The 27,074-nt window shown below is 37.9% G+C and overlaps 1 protein-coding gene across 1 annotated transcript in view; it reads left to right on the top strand.

Moving 5' to 3' along the window:
- The window catches only part of MYO3B (myosin IIIB), a 196,640-nt gene extending 177,979 nt beyond the window's left edge, over positions 1-18,661 (top strand). Inside the window, exons 34-37 of the mRNA XM_082055656.1 lie at positions 10,319-10,425; positions 10,800-10,846; positions 12,145-12,308; positions 18,634-18,661. Coding sequence (XP_081911782.1) covers positions 10,319-10,425; positions 10,800-10,846; positions 12,145-12,280 — 290 coding nt within the window. The 3' untranslated portion in view covers positions 12,281-12,308; positions 18,634-18,661. The remainder of the gene's footprint in view (positions 1-10,318; positions 10,426-10,799; positions 10,847-12,144; positions 12,309-18,633) is intronic.
- The last annotated feature ends 8,413 nt before the right edge of the window (positions 18,662-27,074 follow it).

Genomic DNA, 27,074 nt, shown 5'->3' with positions numbered 1-27,074 from the left:
AAATATCTAACTCGTCACCTTTTTGCAGGCTTCAGTCAAGCTTTCTTTAATACTTCCTTTAAAAGTTACTGCTGCCAACTACCTTGAATTCAGAAAAAAACTTCTTTCTTAATGAAGAAATCTACTGAGAGTTTTATCTTGGGCTTCTACCATTTATTCTTTGAAATATATGCTGAATCTGCTACACTCAAATTTGAGATACTAGTTGTATCAATATGGACCCATGGCTTCAAGCCTTTAGATATGCAAATTGTGTTTCTGTAACGAACAAAACCTTAGAGACCATGCTGTTGTGGTTCCACAGAGCCTTTATTGCGCCTCATCATTATGCTAAATTAATACAAATTTCCTGTGTGTCCAGAATTCAAAGTCAATCAAGTGGCTTAATCTCTGAGGGTATGGGATAAAAATGCTATTATTACAGTTTGGAAGAAGGTGAGAAATTACCTTTTAAATCATCCAGGCTACATGCTAGGACAGCAACTCTGAAACACAGGCCTGTTATGAACCACATCTTAACTGTGTGTGAACTTACAGATTGCTCCTGCCCTACTTTTGATTGCACAGACTTACTCCCCACATTTGCGTGATGCATTTTTGGCATCTTCAGTAGTTGGCTCTGTAGAGACACAGTATTAGAAAGGTATTTGTGATTTGTTACTGTTCTCTAATGCACTGAATGTTTTGACTTTTTATTTTTAAAAGTTAATCGCAGTGTTTACTTTTTATGTTTATTTCATCTTTTTCCCCATATGCTTTGCTTTTCTTAGATAAAATCCACAAGATGAACTAGTGCCAAGTGTCCAGTGTGTTTTCTGAGGCATATTAGCACATGATATGCAGCTCTTGAGATTCACAATCTGCAGTTTAAAAACTTGCGCATTAGCAGGTCTAAATGTACTTTGGAGAATTTCTCTAAAATTGATGATATTGTCATGATATTTAGTATTCGTACTTTGAGTTGCCAAAGCTATTTAATCAATCAAGTTGGCTACATCATCATCCAAATTCTTCTTTGAAGGAATAGCTGTTGTCTTATTGTGCAGAAGTAATTATGAGTGGCTCTATTGTTGATACTATATTTGTGAGGATTTTTTTGGTATGTTTTGTTTCTGAGCAATTTTAAAAAATTTTCATGCCTCCAACATGAGATGTGGTTTTACTTTGGAAGGCAGGGAAGGACAAAATAGTTACTTGAGGCTCTTTCTAATCTCATTTTCTTTAATTTAACTAAGTAAATAAACTGCACCAACAGACTGAGTCCCAAGCATGGCATAAGGTTGATGGGACAAGCTTGCACCATGGCAAGCCTCTGGGTGCACAGTGCCTCTGTAGATGTCCCAGAGTTTCTACTTCAAGACTAGTACCTCCAGCAAACACTTACAGAGAAGGGAAAATGGGGCATGTCCAGAAAACTGAAGACTGCATGACTTTCCTTTGGATTCCTCTTTGCATGGGATTTCTAATTCTGCATTTCAGAAGCTCAGCCTGATCTGATGCAGTGCTAACAAAAAGACAAGTGTAACTGCTTATTGCAGCATGGCTGTATTAAAGTTGACCTTGAAATGATTTTTGCATTGAAGAGACTGATAGGCACCTTGTGAGGAGTTACCTCAAGCTCTGGTTCAGGTGTCTACTGGGAATTTGGACTGCTTGAATCTTTCCTGGTCATTTGAATGTAAACAACCTCACTGAAACAAAGGAAAGAAAGCAAAACCAAAACAATCAAACAAGAGCATTTCCAGTCCAATCCAAGTCTGCTTAGCCTCATTTCCTCTATCTGACAGTAACCAAGAGCAAAAGCCTAGAGTATAGTACAAAAGTAGGGCAAGTGGAGATTTTTCCCCAGAATTGTCTCCAGCCTAGCGTGGTTTGTGGCTCAGGGATTTCCCAATCCGGAAGTGATCTCTTTGTATTTAATTGCTCTCAGTAGGTGTTTCCCCTGCAAAATTTTTCATTCACTTGTCTTGACTATACAGCATCACTCAAAGAGCAAGAGAGACATCGCTTACCTCAAATGATGATGTCAGATAGCTATTTCTTATCACCTGGTGGCTATTGGATTAAGTAGGTCTTCTAAAAGCAGAAAATATGCTGTGATATGTAGTAATTCCAGCATACCTGCAATGTCCTGGGTTTCATCAGTAACTGTCTCTTCTAAAAAGATCACAAGAATTAACCAAAGAGCAGCTTCCACAATGGCCTTGGGTCAAGTTTAAGGAGGGGAAGAAAAAGAATCATCAGTTAAGTTTTCTTTATTGTCCAGAAGTAGTTTCTATCATTCAGGATGGTTTGGAGGTTTGTTTTTGTTTTTGTTTTTCTTGAAGTTAAAGTTGTAACTGTGTAAACCTCTTGAGCTCTGACTGGTAGTTGACTAGTTGACACACCTCTGGAACCCAGTATTAGATGTTATTACATGCAGGGCATATGAGGGATTGTGTGTATTCAATTTGTAGGGGAAGATGTGTCTTTAGGACAGTATTTGTAGAAGCTTTCTGTTTGGTGACAGATTTGAATCTTACCCGTGTTAGTCACTGACAGTTCAGTTCTTTGGTATGCTTTGTTTAATCTCTGCCTTTTCCTTCTACAGTTAAATCACTCACTACAGAAACCAAAAGAATTGACAAACGCTGAAGAATCAGAATTGTGTTGGAAGGGAAAAAAACAACAAAAGCCAAGATTCTAACTATTTATGGATCTCGTTTCCCAACAAAGTGTATCTAAAAGCCATTGTCTCAGGGTTCAGAGACAGCTAAATGATTGATTTCACATAAAATATTTGTTGTTCTAATTACAGTATCATCTGGGTCTTTGGCAACAAGCAGATGCAAAAACAGCCTTTACATACCATCTTGAAAAACTTATTATTTGCTTAGTGTGCTTTATAATCTGAAACATATGGCTTTGCATAGAACTGCAGTATCCAAAATGAAGCCATAAGTAATGAATCACTGGGTGGAAGAAAATGCATTGCTTCTGTTATGAGTTCTTTCAGTGTGTGTATTCAAATGGTTCTGTTTAGGGTTATAAACAAAAGGCTATGCTCACAGTTTTAGCAGTGTGTTACAGATTCTGGGATGCACATGACATCAAAGAGGCTACACTAATTTCCCTAGCAGTATATGGCTCTTGGCACTATGAGCACACTCCATCTGAATAAACAGAATTCTAGTTCACCACAGTTGTGTGGGGGATCTGAGGTGATCATGAAGCTTGATTTTGTTTTGGCTTAAATCCTTCTATTATAGGACTTCTTACCCTTCCAGATTCTGTGTTTTCAGTGAATCTGGTAACTACATTTGAAGCTATAGACTTAGACTAGAAAGTACTTGACAATGAAAATAATTAGATCTAACTTACTATTCTTGCCTACTGAATCCAAGTAAGAGGATTAGTCACTCTTCCTAAGCACTAATATATATATATTTAAAGTAGTTAACATCTTTTCCCTTAGCAACACTTCTGCGAAGTTCCAGTAAGACATTTTGTGAGAGTTAGCAAGGTCTGAGGCCTTGCAGCTCCTCAGAGAACATCTGATTTATTGTTCTTTCCATTCTGTTGTTACCTGTCACTAGCATGAAGAGCACCAGCCCCTGTAAATATTCCTGAACACTCTTCTCTAGAGGAAGGGACTGAGGGAATTTGGTGGCAAGAATGGTTCTTATCATACTACATCTCATTATAACAACAGAATGAATAGCCTTATTGAACATTTGCAGAGCTCTGAAGCTGCTGCTAGGTGAGCATGGAGCATCCTGGAGAGAATTACAACTGTTAGTAGTATTAAATATGCCAGTATGCCTCTGGGCTCCTGATGTTACTAGATTAATCAAATCTTCTGATGCCAGAACTTAGGTTCTACTACTGCACCATTAATAGTTGCTTATTCCCTTCTCTTCCTTCATTTCTCAGTATCTTACTTGATTCTTTCATTTTTTTGTCTTTTTCCTGTCCATTTCTCTTTCCTGTAGTTTGCTCTTTCCCCTCTCATTAACCTCAAAAGGGAAAAGAAGATATTAGAGACATACCTCATGACTTAAGTCACCAACTAGTCTTGCTCTTTATTCTCTCCTACACTATGTTGTTGTCTCTTGGTATGGTTTTGCCTGTACTGAGATTAAAATCTTTCATAGGCAGTGTGTTTATTTTCTATTAGCCTCCGGCATTTTTGCAGAACTACTATAATATAATTGTATTTATAGTATATAGCATAGACCTGATAACTTCATTACTTCCAAATGAAACTACGGATTATTCTACAGGGTTCGTTCTCTGAAGCCTATTACAGCTGTTATCCTCTCCTTCTTTCTGTTGCATTTATAGTTGGTAGCATTTAACAGGCAATGTACCAATACTGTGGACCTGGTACCTCTTAATGTGTGCTCATACTGAAGTCACACTGACTGCAGTTTAGTACAGGGATGTGCAAGGTAGTTCTGCGTTACCTGGCTTGAGTATGGTGGGCAGGTGCAGCAGGAGCTCAGTGGGGATGAGCTGCCTGAGTATTCACTCTGCTTCTCAGGCAAGTTTTTCATTTCACTCCCATTTTGCACTTATGATGTGATGCAAATTTCTGCAAATGGTGGAAAATCACGGGAATGAGAAAGAGCGAAAAACATGCTTGTTTGAGCACTCATGGTTCACAGCATTATGTGCCCTTTGTAAATATCTCTTTTTAAAAATAAAGCTGAAATAGTCAAAATCATAAAGCTGAGTTCATTTACAGCATTTTTACTGCATAAGTGACGTTCAGTTACTCCCATTTGACACTGATATGAGTGGGACCAGAATCACTAACCCCTGAAGTCACCTGCTTGAACAGATTTGTGTGGCACAGAAGGAAATGTAGCTCTTCCTTGAAATCAACATGCTGCACATAATTATCCACTTAGCATCCAGTCCAGGAGGAGGACGTATATTATCATTGTCTGTGAGGTCATTTCTGTATTTACCCAAGACTTCAAGAGGAAAAGTGAAGTTAACTTGCTGCCTTGAAAAATGACTCGAAACTGAGAAAGCCTGAAAACATCAAAATACATATAAATTATCAAAGGAGAACAAAGACAAGTTTTTTCCACAAAAGTCTTCTCCCCAGGCTATAACAATGCTTTACATAGGCATGATCAATATATCCAGGCTTGAGAACCAAAGTCTTTTGGAATAAATTAGACTGGCAGGAAAAGAAACAAACAAAGAACAAATTAACATGATTTTAAACATTGCTTAAATTTTCATGAATGTAGACCTTGAGATGTTATGATGAGATCCCATGAGTCTGTGCTAATATTTGGTTATAATTAAGGGTTGCACTTTCATGTTTCTTCTGATATTATAGATTGGAAATCAGCCACATGCTTACTATTTTTCTTGGTCATACTGATTTATCTACTTTACTTGCTTGCTCTGTTAATAATATATATGATCTCCTAAATGGCCCCATTAACTTTCCTTTAGTAGGCTGCCCCTCTTGTAATCTGCATCTGCCCATATGAGTAATTAGAGAAAGACTACCCTTCCTGTGGTATTAGGTTTGTATTCACCTGTAAGAGAAAAAGAGGCAAGATTAATCCCTTACAAACCTGCCTGGGGTAAAATGGCTTCAGAAGGAAACTGAGATTAGTTGGCTCCACCTTCAACATGTCTTGTAGTGGATGGAATCTGTTCAGCAAGCAAATCGGCGACACAGGCTGCTTTGTGGCACTGACACAGTGGCAAAAATCCCTTCTGTGCATTAAGTAAGATGTCATCCAGAGTTTAGAACCCCCTCTGTGCTGCACCAATCTTTAAACAATCTGATGCACATCAGTAGATTTTACAAGTTCCAAATGCAGTTGCCTCATCACCATTTGCTCTGCAGAATTCTCCATATAGCAAAAATTAGCAATGTATGGTGAGGTTATCAGCATCAAGGGGGTTTTGAAGCAAGACTTCAATCATTCATGTCAGAGAGCAAAATCTGATGATTCTCAGTTCCTCTGAAGAGTGTGCCCAGTGCTTGTCCACAAGTTTTCAATACCAAGATAAGGAGGACAAACAGGACATCTGAGATCTTCACTGAATATCAAGTGAAGTCATCTGCTTCCTGGGAATTCATTAGAAAAATACATTTTTGCAGGTACTGATTTGAAAGTATTGGTCAGGGCCCAAATCCTACATGCAAAAGTCCTCGTGTCAGTGTGAAAGAGCATTTTAAAGACAAATCTTATTGTTTGGCAGTTTGTGCATTTCTGAAAGAGTCCTTTGCAGTTTATAGAAAGCATGGATTTTTAAATGGAAAAATCATCTAAATAAGATATGGCATAAGAAATGTGCTAATCATGTCCAAGCCAAGAGATGTCATAAAAAGTGTCAGTATGATGGATGTGATGGCTAATTGAAGAAAAATATTTCCATTTCAGCCATAAGAAAGCAAAGAAGAAGAAACACATGGAAATTCAGAGGTGAAAGTATATCCCAGAAATCCAAAGATCACTACAAAATCTTCTGCAGATAGAGACTTGTGATAAAAATCACATTAGAGAAATTAATTCATAGAAGTAACCTATGTCATGCCTTGGAATAGTTGTTAACTTTAGGTTGAGTTAAAATGTACTGTTTCTAAAAGCTTCCAATTTCAACCTGAGTTTTCATCATACTGCTAAATATTGTTTTTCTCCTGACTGCTTACTTTCGCTATATGCTGTATTTCTGATCTGAAATTTTTTTCCACTTCTGACTGTTAGACAGTTTAGACTTCTGTTTCCACAGGTGAAAAAACCTCCACCTTCTATACAAGGGTTTAGACTTGTTTTATATCACCTCTTAACCTTCTTTTGAAAAAAATTAACTAGAACAGTCTTTTAAAACTTCTCACAGTACAACAGATTTTCCAGATTTCAGATAGTTCTTGTTCTCAAAACACTCCGCAGTTTACAGCACCCACTTTAAAATAATTCTGCTCTCAATGATCAAACTGTTTTCCTGTTTTTATTGAGTAGTCCTCTGCTTTGCACCCAGTCTACTTCATATTCATCTGAATACCCATGATGATTCCCAAATCTCTCTTGGAGACACTGCTTTCCAGCTATGCAATTCTCAGTTCTGAAAAACATAACTGAAATGTTTAATTTTGTATTTACTTGGAAACATACATCCTTTTAATCTGAGCTCTGCAAGGTCCTGGTCTATTGGATTGGGCCGGAGAAATAAAAAGGATAACAAGTAACAGTAACAGAGCAGTGAGCAGAAACCCTATTGGTTTGTTTACTTATAAGTGCTTTATACTCCAACAGATTTACCCATTTGCCAGTTTCTAATTCCCTTCACTGTAAGCAACACCAATTTTGTGGTAGCTTTAGGGAAGCATCCACATGAGCCTGCTCACCCATGTGTATCAGCCTCTTGGGGTGTGAGCGAGGAAAGGATGAGGGTGCCCAGAACCTCAGCTCCCCTGCTCCTGCTGCATCAGCTGACATAGTGCACTTGGCAGATGGCATTTTGCCTGCTCTGTGTTATTTCTGCACTACAGTAAGGAATTTACCAATAAAGAAATTGTAACCTAAGGAATTTTTGCTCTTATAGTTACGAAGTTTTCTTCCTGACAAAAAAGGGACAGCTCTCTTACTTAAAAAATGGCGTTAAAGGTCAATCTGAAGAAAGTGCATGTGCTCACTCTCTCATCTGGTCTCCAAAATTGTAGCAAACTCAGGAACCTGGACATGCCAGAGGCAGTTGGTACAATTTGAGTGCAGTGTAGACAACACCTTGTTATTGATACTAGTGCTGCTGCTACTGCTATTAAAATGACAAGTGGCTTTTTTCTTATTGGTGGCTTTAAGTTTGTCATCAAAGCAAAATGTTTTAGAACAGCATTTAAAATGCCTATTCAACTGCTGAGTGTTGAGCACATGTTAATACCATTTTCTCCAGATATGGTAGTTTATGATAAATGTTACCAGATTTCGTAGTGTTCGTGTAGCATGCTACTAAACACTAAGACAAATGGGCCCACTGAAAGGGTATTTCCTTTGGAGGACACAAGCTGCAGACCACCCATAGAATACACAGAAATAATTAAGTGTCAGGATAAAAAGCTAGAGCAAAATATTGGTGTCTCATAATTCTAATAAATAAAAGATATTTTTTAAACAAAGACTGTACATATAGGTTTTCTCAAAAAAATAACATGAAGGTCACAACAGCATTCGAGGGGAAGGAAAAAATACCTCATCATATTATCGTACTGTTTGAAAATTTCTAAATGTTTGTGTGCTGTGTTTTTATTTCTGGCAAGCTGCAGAGAGGTGTGTGAAATTATGCAGAACTATGAGGACATAAGTCTTTATTCATACCAGCCTCTTGCTAGGACAAAAAAATAATAGTTTGGAAGAGTATTCGAGAGCTACATTGCTGTAAAAAGGAACTCATACGGCCTTGGGACTGAAAACATTGCTTGCAAAAATTGCAGACCTTGCTGTCCTGAGACAGAAAGCTCTAAGATAAATTTGAATAACTTTCAGAGCAGAGAGTAGAATGTAATTATGGCAGATCTTCCACAAAACTTCAGGAGACTTCAGGGAGAACAAAATTCTACCTATGTCAGATCTAAATATCAGAGGAAAAACTTTCCAAGGACACAGATATTACTTGGGCACCCAATTTGTCCAGAAATACTTTCTGGAACAGCTTCTGCCTCATCTGGTTGCAGACAATACAGGTAAGTAGCAACGGTTCAGGTTCAGCTGTCACAGTCTCTTTAGGAAAAATATAAAGGTTTGCTTAGCATGACAGTATAAAGCATTAACGCTTTGGGTATTAAGTTTGCAAGCAGCATGAGCATATTATTTAGAAGTTATTTTGTATTACTGGACAAATGTAACCTTTTTCTCTATAAAATTGTTTTTGAATTTCGGCCCCAACTCTGTAGTCCATTCCCTGGTGGCCATTCCATCCACTGTCTCTCCCCGGTGTTGTGGGGGACCATGACAGTTGACACAAGTGTTCCCCTCCGACACAGTCAGGGCTGTCCCACATGGACAGGGAACTAATGTCTTTGAAGTTTCACTGTTGAGAGGGAGAGAGACACTGAAAGAGAGAAAATCTCCCAGAACAGTCAGTTCTGAAACAGGCTGAAAAGGCCAAAGTTCAACCACCTTCTCTACCTCACCAGGAATTGCAGAAAAGTACAATAGTTGCAGACTGTAAACCTGGGTGTACAATAAACCTCCTTTGTAATATAATCTGCTCCTTAAGGCCAGATCTTACAAATGGATTTGTGAGATTAGAGCCCTGCGGTGTCACAAGCCATATTGACTTCAGTTTTAAAGTCTTTAAAGGAACTCATGTCCTACTTGATCTTTGTCCTAGTCTTTTGTATTGGAGCAAGTTTCCCATGCAGTATGGAATGCAAATGTGATAAGATGTATATTTTTCCTTCAGTGCCACCAAAACCTGTTTTTATTCATACTGTGACTGAAAAAATTTTAAACAGGGAGACATCAGGAAAGTCAAAGGCATTGAGAGAATTGTTTGAAAAGTAAATAACCTTTCCTTACCACCCACAGTGTCTTTTAGTAACCTAATGATTCTAAATTATGCTGAAAATAGTTGTTCTGGTAATCTAGAGGACACATCACAGAAAACACCTGGTAAAATAGAGTACAGCACACCATAATGTCTTTTTTCCTTAATATGAAAAAAAAAATTAAAAAGGAACAAAAAAGCTGTTAGTTCTTTTCAGAACCCACCCCTTCTGAAATATTTCCTTCATCTTTAAACTCTGCTTTCCAGATGACTTTAAGTAGCTGTTACTTTACAAATTATATTAAGAACCCATAATTCTAAACCAGTCCGATTACTCTGATGAAACAGAGGGTCATGTCAGAAGGTAGGCTTTTTATATAGCAAAAATGATGATAATAGACTAAGTATTGTCAGTCAAAGAGCTTTATTACCGTCTCCTGTAGAAAAATGGTTTTGCTGCTGCTAAATGATACATCCTAGCTAGTCACAATATACCTCATTTCCTGCTAGGATAACAGAAGATACTGAGATAAAGTGTGAAAGGAATAAGGAGCTGTGTGATATGGGTATACGGAAGAATAAAAAATGTTATAAAAGTAAAAATGAATTTCTGCTTAAAAACCTGTGTTTGAACTAAGTTTCAAAAGGGAAAACAAAGATCCCCAAGTTTCTGTGTTCTTACTTTGGTTAGGACAGACTTGCTAATAAATCCAAGACCAAATAGGACTGAAAAAAGACTGTTTACAGACTAAAATACGCTAAAAACATTCGCAGGACCTGGCACAGCTTAAAACTAAATTGTGTTATCGTATTGTAGGTTCAGAAAACTGTCTTGAACAGAAGCTGAGAACACCTCGTCGACGATGTCAGCAGCCCAAAATGCTGAATAGCCCTGAGGACAACATGTACTATAACCAGTTAAATGTGAGTTCAAAGTGGCAATAAAGCTGTTTTACTGGCTTTGTTTCCAGTTAATAATTCTGTTATTAATACCTGTTTCAGCCCCTCCAGCCCCACCCCCACGTTCTTCTGCTCTCGTCTTGAACATGTGCTTATGCTCTTTATCTGTTGCTTTCATGTCAGGATGTCTGCCTTCACGGTGAATAATTGATGTGGTTTATCAAAGACGAGCAAGATGCATGCTTCATCAGGCTCACTTGAGCCCTTTGATCAAAAAAATTATGCTGTGACTTCTGATATTATCAGCATCTGCTTGCATTCAACACAAAATCACTTTGAATTAAATATTAACGACTTGCTGCTTTGCTTTGACTGTGTGTTCTTGGCCCTCTCCACAGGGAACTCTAGAATATCAAGGGAGCAAGAGGAAGCCAAGAAAACTTGGGTAAATATCTGTCTTCTTAGTTCTAAGCAACTGTAAACAGAAGAAGTCCTTTGTGATATTACAGAATATGCAAAACTTTCTAGAGAGGTTTCTAAAAATAAACAATTAACATAATTCTGTGCATTGACATTGGACATTTTCTGCAGAAGCAAATGTAAAACTTGTGAGTACTGCTGTCTGCAGACACTAGAACTGATTCTTACAAAATATGCTCCCCAGCTCTCCCTGAGTACTACTACCAAAAAAAATAGCTTTCTTCTTGTTTTTAAGTGTGTTTAGCGCTAGGGAAAGGTGCTACATGAAGGGTGTTGAAACTGAAGTTCTCTGACCTAGAACACGGACAGAAGCCCTGCCAGCTCGGCAACAACACACTCATGATGGGCTTCAGCCCTCCTGGGGGAGCACATTTTAAGAGCTGACAGTGAGGCCCCTCTGCCCAAAAGGAATTTGCTCCTTCCTTGTTGAACTGAGTCAGTTCTTGTTGTCACATGAGCAGTTTTCACCTGGTGATAGGTAGAAATCACTGAAAACCATTTACAAAAGCCAGGCCGGCTACTATACAGTCGCCAAAATATTTCATTAACTGGTCACATAAACCAGAGAGAACTTGATGGATGTTTGGTCTTGCAAATGCATCTACTCCAAAAATATACAATAACTTTCTGTATTATTTCCTCTGTTTTTAATTAATCTTCTGAATATACTTGTATGAATAGGAGGTCTTTGAGTCAAGGTTAGAGCCCAAAATTTTGCAGGACTGTACAAGATTTAGTTATTTTATCTCCCTCCCCTAGGAAGGAGTCTATATTCCTGTTCGGCGAATAAATACACCAGTATGCGACTACAACACTCATCATACATCACAGGAAAATGAAAGCCCCTTAATAGGGCTTTCCCCAAAAATTGGTGACATAGTCTTTGGTTCTTATTCACACCAAAACATCAGCTGAAATACATTATCAAAATCATACCTACCTGTGGAATATATACAGACAAAAAAAACACGTTCAAATGAAATGCCCATTTGGTGCAAATAGTTGTTCTGTCATCCTGTATACCCAAACCGAAAGACTATATTGTGTTGCACCAACCCTCAGAACCATTCAGAGCATAATAATAAAAAAGTAATAGCAAAGTAAATGTATAAAAGCTATATCTGTCTCATCAAATCATCCCATCTTTTTTTTTATTCCTTTTTTTTATTTATCGTTTTCACATCCATAGAGAAGTTTCTATTTCTGAAGACATTGACAGAATTCATTTTTTAACTTAATAAGAGTTGCTTGTTTTCTTTCAAGCCAAATCAAAGTTCTTGATGGAGAGGATGAGTATTACCAATCATTGTCAGTGGCTGAATCTATTCCTGAAGATGACAGCTTTCTCAGTTCCCCATCTCCTCCCTCTTCAAGAGGTGTGTCTTTTGCTCAAAGCTGAACCTCACTTACTCTGTTGACTCATACTGGTAAGAGTATTTTCCTGCTGGTAATCTCTTCAAATTAACTTTGTGTGTCTGTGTTTATTTAATATATTTAAAAATATAATTTCAGCTAGTGTCTTTCTTTCATTAATTTAGACCTGGTTTTGCAGCTTAAATTGTACTGTTTAGCTGTATTTTGTGTAACCAATTCCAGTAAGGGGAGCAGCACTACCTGTGTGTGTTGATGTTGGCAACAGACACGTTTCTTTAGCACCAAGGTTAGTTTATACAGTTCCGACCCCTTCCCTGCTCCCCCTGGCTGCTGTTTCCACCCCGTCCCATCCCCGATGTTGCGCTGGCACAACTGCTGGTAGGGCTGTGTGAAAGATAAGATCAAGGAACTGAACTGGATTAGAACAACTCTGTACTAGAAATCTTCATTTGGGGTCATAGTGAAAATGTTTTGCATTTCATTAGACTGGTGTTAAACATCATGCTTGACAACTTTCTGTGCTGTGTGTGGCTTTTAACTCTACAGAAATGTACAGAGTAAAATAATCTAGAATAATAATTGTGTCTCAATTTAACTGGTAGATATTTTTCTTATAAAGTATTAGTTTACCTTAAGCTTAACTTGAAGAATTATTTCAAACATAAGAAGCAAAACAGTTTTCATAGAATCATTTAGGTTGGAAGAGACCCTCAGGATCATCGAGTCCAACCATAACCTGACTCTAGCACTAAACCATGTCCCTAAGAACCTCGTCTAAACACCTTTTAAACACTTCCAGGGATGGTGACTCCAGCACTTCCCTGGGCAGCCTGTTCCAATGCCTGACAACCCTTTCCATGAAGATTTTTTTCCAATCTAAACCTCCCCTGGCACTTGAGGCCATTTCTCCTTGTCCTGTCACTTGCTACTTGGGAGAAGAGACCAACCCCCTCCATGCTACAACCTCCTTTCAGGTAGTTGTAGAGAGCGATAAGGTCTCCCCTCAGCCTCCTTTTCTCCGGGCCAAACAGCTCCAGTTCCCTCAGTCACTTCTCATCAGACTTGTGCTCCAGACCCCTCAACCAGCTTCGTCACCTCCTCTACACTCTCTCCAGTACCTCAATGTATTTCTTATGATGAGGGTCCCAAAAGAAAAGCTAACATTTCACACACTGCTTCATATAGTCCTTGCGACTTAAACCATCATTATGACTCATTATTTTTGTTATCCAAGCAAATATTTAATTTCTTTCTTAACCTGTATATCTGGGCTCCAGTGATTCCTACATTTCCACAGCCCGCTTGTATGTAGCAGGGAAAAAAAAGTCACCTGCAAATTTTTCTCTTTGCTTTTCACTTTCCAAATTCTTAATGAACAATACATAACTTTTTGTGTAAGCCTGAGCTGCTTTGCTGGTAACCATTTCCATGACAGAAGCTGACTATTTCAGCTTATTCCGCTTTCTGTTTCTGAGCCACAGTTTTGATCTGTGACAATTCTTTGCTTCTTTTCCATGCAAGCTTTTGTCAAAAACTTTTGCAAATAAAACGTTCACATTTGTACTGCCTTATAAATTTGCTCCAAATGATTCTTTCTTTTTTTTTTTGAGAAAGAAACCATGCTAATTAAATGTGACCATATATTGTATAGACCTAATTATGATGCTTGCTTTTATCCCCCCCTCCAATGGGTTTAGCCTGATATGTGCTAACAAACTTTCTTCCTTGGGCAGGTGCAGTTCACACCTGTTCCTTGAGCTACAGAATTTCTTACTATCAGGATTCACTGGCACCATCTTTTTAACTACAGGACAAGGAAATATGGCATGGAAAATGAGACCCAAGTGCAGTCAGGACATCCCTAAGTCAGAATAGGGTTTGAAAGCATCAAATAGGTAATTCAGCAAAAACTTTGTCTCTCCTAATAAACACAGAAATTAAGTCAGGCAGGGCAAGTGAGGATGAGAGAAAGGTTCAGCTGTTCCAGGAAGAACAATCCTTCACTCATTCTTCACCAAAATGTGACAGATGGTTGAAGCTAAATGTTAAAATCCTGCCAGAGATTGAAGTCCTTCAGTTCACTCCCCGTTCTCCTCTGCTCTACATCTGGGTGTGGACTTCAGAGCCTTTGAAATTTAGGGACTCCTTTAACAACAGAGAATTGATGAGTAGCTGCAGATGGATTAATGATATTATTATATAATATATAAAATGGTATGTATATAATTATAGAAAATGCGGTGCAAATATGAATGGCAATTGATATGAATGCATGTGTGCAGATCAGTTTCTTTACATTTTGTCAAAATGTAATGAGTACTGACTATATGTTATGATACCGCATCAAAAATAACATATAACATATAACTTTTCTGAAGCAATGTATAAATTCTCATTTTAATTTGTAACATATCTGGATGGAAAACTTTTGTTTTTTAGTCAAATGGCTTACTCTCTTCTTACATTGGCATAGATCACATGGAGTTCTAGCAATACAGATGCTTTTTGGTTCCATGCTTCCTTTTTGAAAACTATTTGGGAAAAGTTTCATTATTAGTGCATTTCACACCACATCATTATTATGCATAGTTAGAGTTTATCAATTGTTTCAGTTAAATTGTAGTGAGGCTTTCAGTTAGGTACTGTGTCACCTGTCTAAAAACCAACAATTTACCTTACACTGAGTAGTACATTACTCTGACTAGTTCTATTAATTTCATGCAGTAGGGGAAAGTGAAAAAATAACACATAACTCCATGAAGCACATAAGCAATGCCTAAATCCTAATGAAATCAATGAAATTTCAGCACATGATTAAGTGCTTTGCTGAATGGGGGCCCAAGTTAACAAGTTCAGCTTTGGAACATTAAATAGCAAAGCACAAGCAAAATCTGAACACTCCCTGAGTATGTTCCTTAAGTTTCTTCTTTTTTCTTCTTCCCATTTGCTAAGCTTGTATCAATCTCAGCCATCAGAAATAGACTTCAAAGAGATTTTAAGCAGTCTTTAATTGCATGGAAGGGGTAAAATACAGTGTTTTCCTTGTTATATGCAATGCCACTATCTACATCTGCTATAATTTGTCAAATTAGTTTAATGTCACTAATATTTTTATACCAAAGTTACTATCTAAAAGCCACTGCTGAGTATTGTGTTTTCACTCTTGCTACTTCTTGGCTTAAAACCGAGCACAGAGCCGGTCTGTGCATTTTATTATTTCATAACTTATCCCACTTTCCTTGTTTGTTTTTTATCAATTCACTTTACCCTTGCAGATAACTCCTGTGAGGTGGCCTTCTCTCAGCCTCATTTGAGAGCATATACATGCCTTTGGATTATTAATGGCCATATCCTGTAGAGCCATGCACTTGCATTAAAACTGGCCAAAGAGCCAGACTCCTGTTCCTACATTGATAGATGTGTTTGTGTGGGCTGATTGAATTGTGTGTGAAAAGGAGTCAGGGAGACATGTCAGTGTGATGATTGTGGTCAGTGGGAGCACATCAGTGTGAATTACTTAGATTTTCTCGTTTGGTTTTGCTACCATTGAAGCATTATTCTGATTTATTTCCTTTCGCATCTATTATCCTAAAATATTAATGCATTTTGCTTAATACTTAATAACATCCTGTTCTTAATAGTTTAGAAAAGTAAAGAGTTTAAATCCTGTTAGGAAGAAGAAAAAATTCTTAGTGTGTAATGTATCGCACAGTTTTCAGCAGATGAGAGAGAAAAGAGTGAAGCTCAACAAGGGATTTTAGTAGATTTTTTCCATAGACTTTGATGGCACTAGAAACCAGTTCTTGCTGGGGACAATTTCTGCCTTTCAGTTATGGCAGCTTAAAAACTTCTCTCTGCCCCAACAAAAATCAGACAGGGAGCTTTTGGAGATTAGCCCCTTTCATTTGGTAATTTTAAACGTGCTTCTCACTTAAACATTTACATCACTTTAGTAACATAAAGGGGCCTTAGAATAGAAGTAAATTGCAGCCATCTTAAATTTGCCCCCACTGTGACCTCCCTCCCTCTCCCATACACCCTAAGAGTGGTGGAATGGGCTTTTTGTGCTCTGAAGGTCTTTTAAGTGGCTCCTATCAGGCCATCCAAGGAGTTGTTGTTACTTGGAAGCTTACAAAATATGACTATAAATAATGTAAAGCTAAAGGCTGTCCTAAGTCCAATGAGGGCAAAAACTGATTTTGCTTTTGGTGGTAATAATAAAAACCAAATTTTTCAGTGGTAGGTACAGAAAGTAACCGACACTGGACAATTACAAAGTCACCTTCCTGGAAGGAAGATTTCTTCCTAATAGTAGGCAACTGCTGATTATTTCTGTAATTTAGCATAGTTGCCAATATAAACACAATGCTTTCATAATTATGTACTTATATGATATTTTTCTGTATTTTATTTAACTGTGAATGTTTATACTTCCAAGCAATTGTCTGATCATGTTTTAATTCCACTTAGTTCCCGATTTTTGATACGCTGTGGTTCTAAGTGCTGTACAGGGCACACACATGCACACAAACACAAAGTGGGTTTTTTTGTTTTAGTTCAGTTCAGTTTTAAACAAAAGGAATGTATTTAAATGTATTCCTTTTTAGTTGAGTTGGAGACCTTCTGACTTGTGCTGTCAGAGGGTAAAAGGGAGCTACCAATTTACTTTCTTTGTACTATACTGCATACTTTTTATGTACCCCCAATGAACTTCTCATTCAATATAAATGGTTGCACACTATAAAGATTTGTAAGGAATCTCCTAGTGTTACTATTTTCTGTATTTATATCCCTTCAATTTTTGTTATAGCAGATATGAAAAATAAAAATAATTACAAAGTTGAAGATATGCAGTGGGTTTAGGTCTATATTTTACGTTGACCTCTATAAACAGTAGGAAAACAGGATGAATTTCATATACTTCATCATGTGATTGTCTCTGGTAGTGCAATACACATATGCCTAAAGCCTGCAGTTTTAATATATATCGTCTCATTTCAGTATCCATTGATCTTTGCTTGATTTCTTGTGTATGAGGACAAATTATCAAATCTCATGTTTAGAACTCAGGTCCATCACTGTACATAGAGTTTCTTCACAAGTTTCTTCTTTAGTGAAAATGAGGAAATACGTAATTTGGCGAAAAGTTATAAGATTTCATGGAGAGGGACTAAGAAGGCAGTTTTGTGGTAGAAACAAATGGCTGGAGGTCAAGATGTCCAGGTGGTACTACTAGCCATTTTACAACAAATTTAAATTGGTGTAAAATGGGATTCAAGTCCCAATCTAAAAATTTCACCTTAAAAAACAAACAAACAAACAAACAAAGTAATGTTATAATTCAATAATTTGCCTCCTCCTTTTGTAAGAATTGTAATTGTATAGGGGCATTGCTTTTTTATTGTCAAATAGTTATCAATGAGATAAGTAACTGAAGTATACCATACTCTTATTTCTCATTCCTATTTTGTTTCTCAAAATGAACGGAGAATTTTTGACATACAACAAAGCTCTGGCTTTTAAAAAATGTCTTCTGGTTAACCAGATACATATAGTACAAAATAATTAAAAATAAAGCCGTGTGGCACAAAAGTATGATCCTAAAAGAAACAGGTAAGTAGTTTTAGTACCGATATATGTACAAGACATGGCATGTAATAAACTTATCCATCCAAAATATGAGAAATAATGTCAGTTATGTTATTAAAACTAGAACTACATTTATTTACTCTGCCTTTTCTTTAAGGCTGTTCACCCTGGGAGGAGTTGTAGCAGAATGCTTACTTAACAGAAAATGTTTCTGTTTGACAGCAAAGCAGGACTCCCAGAGTGACAAAAGTAGCCCAGGATGCTGTGAATACCAAAGGCCAGGGAGCAGCTCTGGGCCAGAGCTGAAGGTTACAGAACTCTGTGAGGGGCTTCGTGTCTCCTGCGTGCTGGCACTGGAGCTGCTCAGGGAGAAGGCTGACAATTCGTTCTAATAGTAGTGCACTGTGTCTTTAAACACAGGCTGATGTTGTGGCTCATCTTAATGGATTTCTCAAGAATTATTGAAAATTATTTTATTACATGTATAAATCCAGTATCAGTCAGAACACTAAATATATAAATTACGTTCTCAGGGGAGTATTACTGTAGTACTCATGTGCTGTCATGCTAGAGGACATAGGAGCAGATAGGTGAAATACACATCTGGGAGTAATGTTTCCAGAAACGAGATTACATATCAGGCCAGTAACATTAAATTCCTTGTTCTATTTTTTTTTAGCTGAATTGCAGAGAGATATTATTTTTCAATAATTTAAATAGTATTTCATAAGATAGTTGGCAAATGGAGATGGCAGATAGGTAGATCAACGTGTTTGCATTTTCCTGCAGAAGACCCAGGTCCCAATTTCTGACCCATCACCAGTGAAAAGTGGGCTTGAAAGTGTCATCTTGATCTCTCAGCGAAAGCGGTATCGCCACAACAAAGACTGGATGCCGTCCATTGGGCAGGACTAGAGCGCTGGGAGGGAGGAAGGCTTCTCACGGCTGTTTCCAAAAATTGTCGTGCTCCTGATGGTGACAAGTCTCTGATGAAGACCTGTCTAAAACTGGAATAGCAGAACGGGGGTGCCATGCTGTGTGATGTGCTGGTGGGGACGGGTGAGGCCGGGCTGGGGTGGCAGGGTCTGGCGGCTCTGGTGGAAAGGGTCCTGTGCAAGGTGAGGGCTGGCGTGTGGCATCACTGTGCAGCCAGGATGTGACCATGTGGAAGTGCGACACTGGAGCCATCAGCAGCGCGAGAGGAATGCAGAGGAGGTAGTTCCACAAAGTTGTGTGAGAGCGTTTACTCACTGTTTTTTGTGCTTGCTTCTACTTCCTGTTATAAGCAACAAACTTTCACATTTAATGCAATGGGAGAGATTATGTAAAGATTCCTATACCAGAATGGCTCTTACTGAAATCCAAAAATCTTTGAAACAGAAACTTCTAGTTTTCTGTCATCTCAGGAATGAGCACTCCTCAGTGCTGTCACAAGAAAAATAATTTAAAATAACCTGTTAATATGATAAAATTGTCAATAATCTAAGATCCCCAGTTCCCATAGACATTTCTCAGAGTGCTGAATGCTGTAGATGAAAGAAGGGAAGCAGCTCAGTCCATCAGTCCATACAGCTGAAACGTGGGACAAGACAATACATTAACTACACTGTTCCTAGTTTGCCTTTATGCCTAAAGACGAAAGTAAGCTGTAAAAGGAAAAAAAAAATTAACCACTGTTCTTTATGTTCTTGTTCCATATAATTAGTTTACATCCAAATTCAAAGATAAGTGCTGCACTTAATGCAGGCACAGACTTCATTTATTTGATTAAACTGATCTGTTAGAAATGAAGTTTTGAAATAAAAGCAAAATGGGAGGCTTCGTAAAACTGTGTCTTTTGATAAGTTGTATTAAAATCTTCAGCATTTTTAATGCAGTGCAGATTTACAGCTGAACTCCAATTGGAAATTGGTATTGATTGATTATGTTGCTCATTTAACATTCCAACATGCTACAACAATAATGCAACAGACTGTGATAAAATGGGATGTGATCTAACAGGACATGACCGATGGGATGAGAGAAAAACGCTGGGTCTGCTGGTAGTGCTGTGCAGTAGTTGAGATTGGCATCTCCTGTGCTTTGATTGTTCATTTCATTTTACTGTCATCCTACTGGGCTGAGTATTTTAAAAAACACAGCGTTTTTCCATCTGTAAGTCATGGAAAGACAGATGGATATGGAGAAACTCCACCTACAGTGCCTTGACTGAATGCCATTGCCCACTTAGTGGTAGAGAAATCCCTTCTGGAAAATTAGAATGCCCTTATATATATTATATTGTGGAAGTCTCTTTAATATTGCAACTTAGTGATAGTTGTAATTTTTTCAGATGAGTATGAGTAAAACAAACTGGTTCTTATTAACAGAGCTACTATGTTATGGACACCACTTCTGTTACCCTGAAGTTAATCCCCAGTCCTGTTACAAGAAACTCATCCTTATTAAAGTAACATTAAGAGCTTCTTTTTATTGATCTGCTCCTTAATGATAGAAACTTACTGATGTTTTAATAATAACCTTGCAAGCTTTACCTCATTTTACTTCAATGTGTGTTGCAGAAAGATGCTATGGAAACTAACTTAGCATAAACATTTTGCAGATGTCTTTAAAGGTTAGGGAAAAAAAGATTTAGTTACACTGCATGTTAACAAAGATGGCTGAAAAACTACAAGATAAAAGAGAGCCTCGAGTATGAACATCAAAGAATTGTTAATGACAAGAGATACCATTAGGGTTAGCATCCCTTTTGTTTCAGCCCCCTCACACCTGCAGTGTGTTGCAGATTCTGTCTTTGTTGGCACATCTGAATTACTTCCATTAGCATTTACAGAAAGGTGGCTGCAAAACAACAGAAACGTACTCCTGGTTTTCTCTGTTGCTCCAAAAAGTCAGATATTAGGTTCTCTGTGGGTTTCCTTCAAGGTACAGTATCTTATTGTAAAGGAAGGCTATAGACCCAGGATTCCGTTGATTGCAAATGAGATAGGTTGAAAGAAGAGGGGAGCTTTTGTTACTGCTAAAGAACTAATATAAGCAACTACAAGAAGCACACATAAGAAGCTCAGACATTAGCAACAGCAAAATCAGAGCGTGAAATTCAGATTAGCCCTCCACAGGCTGTGAGAGGGAGGGGGTATTGGAAGACTTGGCATGGCTAAAGGTGTAACCTGTTTCATTTGGCCCCTGAAAATTTTTAACAGATGGTGGGACCAGCTGTCTTTTTCAGCCATTTAATAAACTCTTCGGTGGTAACAGTTTGGGAAGTGGGGGGTTTTGAGTTTTAGGCCAGAGGAAAAAATAAAGAAATCTGTCCCAATTGTCTTTGCCAAATAGTGAAGTCTGGAAACATTAGAAAAGTTAAAGTGAAAAATGTAATTGATGATACTGTCCTGATTATCCATTTCAACAGAAGAGGAAAAAAAAGAACTGCCTGTGCCCAAGTGGACCAGGGCATGAAAAAAATGCCTATTATGTTGTTATCTTTATCTGCCATTTTAATTTCAGCTCTTGCAAAGGAGGCATATAATGAGAAATTTTAAATGAGCTGCAGAATGAGAAACTGTCTTACTTTTTAAGACATGATACTATGTCAAAGTAATAGGCAGAGTGACCTCTTATATTAAAAACAAACCCAAAAATATGTCTGGGATAAGATTAAGTTTACATGACCTGCCCAGGTGAATACAGCAATCGGCGAACTTACCCCAACTTGCATAACATGGCGTTATAAAATGACAATAAACTGCCATTTTAGAAACAGATAATGTTCAAGATCTAATAAAAACCTTAGTGATATGTGGGATTTTGCTTATTATGAGAGTTTACAAAAAATACATGATAACTCTATTTCTTCAGTTAAATTAATTTTTTTTAAATTAACATTTCCAGCACAACACTTAAATGGCAACTCTCAATTATATGAGATGTTTTATTTAAAAAGCATGTCTAGTGTCTTTGAACAGAACAGTTCTTTTTGCACATTTACATGCTACCCAGCTGAGCAGCCAACCCTTCCATTTGACAAGGGCTTTGTTCTGCCTACAGGCCTATTATAAGCCTGAGATTGTTTGCCCTTAATAAATTGCAACAATAAGACAGAAACCTCTTTCAAGTTAAGAGAAATAAAACACGTTGCCTACATAGCAAAGCATATGAAGTTTAATAATGACAGCAGAAACCTATCTACTAAATCTCATTTGCTTTGCTCCCAGATCACTGTGGTTAAGATAGCACAGAAAGGTTAGCATCTTTCTATGCATTGAACGAAAGATTAAAGAAAACAACAGTGGGACAAAACAACTCTCGCTACAGAGTTTTTCTTCACAATATAAAGTCATACTGGATGCTATGTGAAGAGACTAGTGAGAGCTAAACCAGAAAGAAATGTGAACATGACTAAATGTAGAGCAGAAAAATGTTTTTAACTTAAACAGAACATTATTTCATATTAATGACAGAAAGAAAAAGGAGTGGAAATTATTCAAATTGAAGAATTTCTACTACTCTCCAGTGTGTTGGAGTATATCTGCTTGTGTGTGCCTTTCAGGCCCTCCACTGAATCACAAAGCCCTACCAATTTTGCTTTTATAGCAGCTAATGGACATTCTTCTGTGGCTCAAGTGTTGGTTGGGAACTTGTGATCTTAAACAAAATTGTTAAGCCCTGTTTATGAGGCCCCATTTGTAACATTCAGCTGTCAGCTGTATTGTGTTTGCTAGAGATTGTTAGAAACCTTTGTTGAACTTAGATCTGCATTTTTTTCGGTTAAGTTGGAAATTCCCAATGATTTTTAGAAAACATCTGCAAATTATGAAGAAAATACCAGGTAAAGTGCAAAAGAGGCAGCACTCTGGACTCCCTGTGCAACAGTGGAATTCAAGAAGGTTAGCTGTCATTAAACCAGTAGGTATAAGTAATTTGAAAGAGCTATCTCTGTTAGAAAGTCGTTAGTAACTCAATACAGTGTTTTGAGAAATAAATTCCAGTTACTGTTTCATTTATAGTTTACATTTTTTAAATTCTTTTTTCTTTTTAATTTGCAGATGGAAGTCCTGAGGATATAAATACTTCTTTGCTTTGATAATAAAAGAAGTACACTTGGAAATGTTGCTGACAAACTACAAGTACAGTGATATAAACTTTCAAAGGAAATGTAGTGTTTATGACAGGTATTCATTTGACGGGGTTAAAAGCTACTTTTCTTTCTTTTAAGATATTGTTGAGCTATGGGTGATACTCTGAGGACTATTAGGTATCTTCTTGGGAATATTCAGTATTCCAGATACCCCTCACTTTTCTTCTGCTCAGCCACAACATGCAGAAAACATCACTGGCATCCTGCCTCACAGGAAGGGGGAACTGAAGATCAAGATGGTCATGGTTTTTTCTCTCTACTGACTTCTTTTGTGTCAAAAAGAGTTAGAGGCGGATTCTTCCTCGTCTCTGCCATGGTACAGGGACAAGGTGCCAGCTTCACTGCTTCTTCCAACTGCTGTGCAAAACCAAATGGAGAGCACATAATTTGTTACTTCTGAGAGGGCAAAGCCTGAATCGTTTACCCTGCAGTATCCAACTTCTGGGTGACACTTGGAAGAAGAATTTTGAAAGATGGACATGAACAGAGAGGTATTAGTAATCACAGAATCACAGAATGTTTGGGATTGGAAGGAACCTCAAAAGATGATCTAGTCCAATCCCCCTGCCAGAGCAGGAATACCCAGATGAGGTTACACAGGAATGTGTCCAGGTAGGTTTTGAATGTCTCCAGAGCAGGAGACTCCACAACTCCCCTGGGCAGCCTGTTCCAGTGCTCTGTCACCCTTACTGAGAAGAAGTTTCTTCTCAAATTTAAGTGAAACCTTTTGTGTTCCAGTTTGAACCCATTACCCCTTGTCTTACCATTGGTTGTCACCGAGAAGAGCCTGGCTCCATGTAATGTTTGATGGAGGGAAAAATTAATGGACTTGGGGACAATGTAATAGAAAATTATGATGATAGAGACTTAGAAGAAGAGAGAAAAGCTACTTGAGAGAGGAAAAAAACAAAATACATGAACCGTTAGGCTTCGTGGAAGAGGGAATCTTTTAGTAAATTTTGAAGATTATCCTGATCATGTTCTTTAACAAAGCCTTAAATCATCTTGCAGAGCATCTTAAAATGCATGTAACATCTGTGGTAGAAAAGCACTTTGAGATGCTTTGGAAGCTTCTCAAGAAGGCAAATGGTATAGGTACCATGACTCCAAATAAGTTTTTTTAGAATATGAAATTATAAATGGACTAGTAATTGGAATTCCAAACCCAAAGACAAATAAAATGTATCAGGTATAATATTCCTAGCTTTTCTACAATAGGAAATACCCATGATATTGAAATTGGTATCTTAGGAGCTGATTCCCTTTCAAAAATCACCAAAAAAATCTTCACTTTTTTATGATTCAAAGTGAGTTTTTTTTCTAGGCCTGCAAGGATTCAGGTTTTTAAACCATTAAACCCATTATCTTTTACAAATCTACTATAAGCTTTGAAAATAATCTTTCCTGTCATAAGTTTACAGAAAATACCAGCATAAGAATAGGAAAAAAATACTGGAATTATGAATTTTCAAAAATGTTAATTGTTCAGTATGCGAGAAATTTAGTAGTTGAAATCCTAAAAAGACAGCCTACTGGGTAGGTGACAAGAATCATAGGTAAGTGACAAATAGTGTATTTAATTAGCAAATACTTCTCCAAACAAACCTCCATAAATATGGTGTTAGATGGGTTGATGTAAATAGTTTTGCTGTGATTCATCCTTCATATTTATAAGCATATTGTAGCAAAAATAGTTGTAATCCTTCACCTGAGCAGGATTGTTTTCTTCTATATGAATGACATGGTCTAAAAAAAAAATACTTTCCCTTTATTTTTCTGGGGTTCATTGTATTGCAAGAAATCATTTGTTTTTTCAGACAAATTGCACAGAGATGGATATCTCTGGATATGTCTAACATCCATTTACATTTTCACTTTCAAATCAAGCTGATCAAGAGATATCAGAAAAATACCAAGAGATCAAAATATATCACTTTGATTTTTCCAGCTCAATCCTGTAAAAGCTTCACTTAGATATCTAAATATAGATACTATTATTTTCTCCATACTTAGAGATCTCAGATGTTTACAGGCCAATTACAATTAAATGCATAATCTATCTGCTCAGACAGACTAAATCTGGGTACTTTCATTAAAATCACACTGGTTTTGTTTTTGTCAAAATAATTAATCAGTAGCTGGAAAATCGTGTTTAACAATAGCTCACATAATGCTCTGAGAGGCAGGATTACAAGCTTGTTCTCAATATCCTGTGAGTCTTCAGTTCGCTCTTTGTATATCAATGTATAGCTGTACGTAACAACAACAAAACACAGATTGAAACCTAGGACATGCAGGAAGGGTGCAGAAGAAGGGTTAGATATAAGTAATTTTCTGTGTCCTCTGAATTGTTCTCAATGGCCAGTAATGAAAAGTACCCCAAACTTCTGTTCCTCTTTTAAACTCTCCAGACTTCTATGATGTGAACATGCCAGCTACCTCATGAATAATGCCTGTAAGAAACTTAGAGGGAACCAGCCAAACATGGGTCAACAAGGAGGTGGTAAGGAAGAAAACAGTGTCCCAAAGCTTGGCTGGTACAGCAGTATGGTTGTGTGTTCGTGCCTCATGTATTTGCAGACCATCAGATTCTTGGTAGCCAGGAAACAGAGTGATAGGCACAGAGCTATTAATTTTTTTTAAATCAGGACCTGAGATTTGTGTTACATACAATGCTACCATAGCTCAGCTGTTCTGCAATGAGCAGTAAGGGCTAGAGATAACCAGGTGCTGTTGATTTACATTCACTGTGTTTCATTACACGTGGTGGTAGAAGGATTCACTGGAAAAGGCTTGTGGAACACTGACGAAGGTGGGAAGAAAGACGGCACAGAGAGAGGGTCTACTTGAGGTGGAGGAAAATTAGCTCTTCTGACTGCTCCCATGTGTGAGATCAAGGAAATATAGATGGTAGCGTTACTGAATTCCAGAATTTGTGGCAGTAGCAGAGCTGCAGGGGAGGTTGTCACCACTGAGAGCAGTTGTTTTGATGATTGGTAAGTGAAACTAGAGCCTTGGACGGAATCCTGTAGTGAAGACTTTGCTAAAGCAGAGAAAGGATGGGCTGTAAAGGTTAGCAAGTATCTAGTTATTTCTGCTCAACTCATTATGAGTTTCAGGGGCACATTTGCGTGTTCAGCACAGCCCACCTAGTATCTATTTTGTGTTTGTAAAACAGAAGTGTTAGGCTCCATTTTATTACTTATCATGTGCTCTAATCACTGACCACCAGGACAAGTAGAAATATATGTGTTGTCAGCATGTTGGCTTATTGCTCTACTTGCATGGGCTGCCTGTTTGTCTCCTGCCTGCCTGCCCACAGTCCCATTGCTGCCTCTCCGCCTGCCCAAGGACATCTGGGCTTTACTCCTCAGCTGTCTTTCCCACGGAAAGATCAGTATCTACTCATAATTCAAAGTTGCTAAGATGGCGTACAAGCGTCAGAAGAGACTGACATGAGATCAGGGGGGTGGGAGGGATCTAGAAAATAGTTTGGTTTTTGTTAAGGGGAATGAGGTGGGACATCTTAGGATATGGTCCCAAGCCGTTTGCCTGTGCTCTTCATTTGAGCTGTGCAGTCCTGCTCCCTACTCTTCAGTAGGGTTAATATGTGACATAGGACGAGGTATGTGGTTTCCCTGTGTTTTCTTTGCTAAGAATGGAATAATAACATAGTACTTCTTTATAGAAGAGTCATGAGGATAAATGCTTTAACGACCATGTGCTCATATTAGCTAAAGCTCCTCCTAATACCCTCACTGTACAGTTTGGCCACCTTCTTACTCAGGGCTGTCACAAGATTTTGTTTGTTGATCCAGTTCCCATATATTTCCCCAGCTCCACAGCTGCACTCCTGTTACTCAGAAAAATATCCTGAATATGCTCCACAAACCTGGATGCTATTCTCCTTCCTCACATACCCTGTCACTGGTAAACTTGGCAAGCTTGTGGAAAATAATTGCACTACTGACTGGTGGCAGCAGAGATCAGGGAAGTGGAGACACAAAGTTTCCACCTCTTATCTAGCTGTATATATACATATATGGGTTGAGTGTCAGAGGAGGCTGCATATGCCTGTGTAGGAAACTTAGGA

The sequence above is a fragment of the Streptopelia decaocto genome (assembly GCF_964273445.1).
Source record: "Streptopelia decaocto genome assembly, chromosome: 6".
Classification (NCBI taxonomy): domain Eukaryota; kingdom Metazoa; phylum Chordata; class Aves; order Columbiformes; family Columbidae; genus Streptopelia; species Streptopelia decaocto.
Note: the sequence above shows the minus strand (reverse complement) of the source record. Positions and strands in the feature narration are given on the sequence as shown.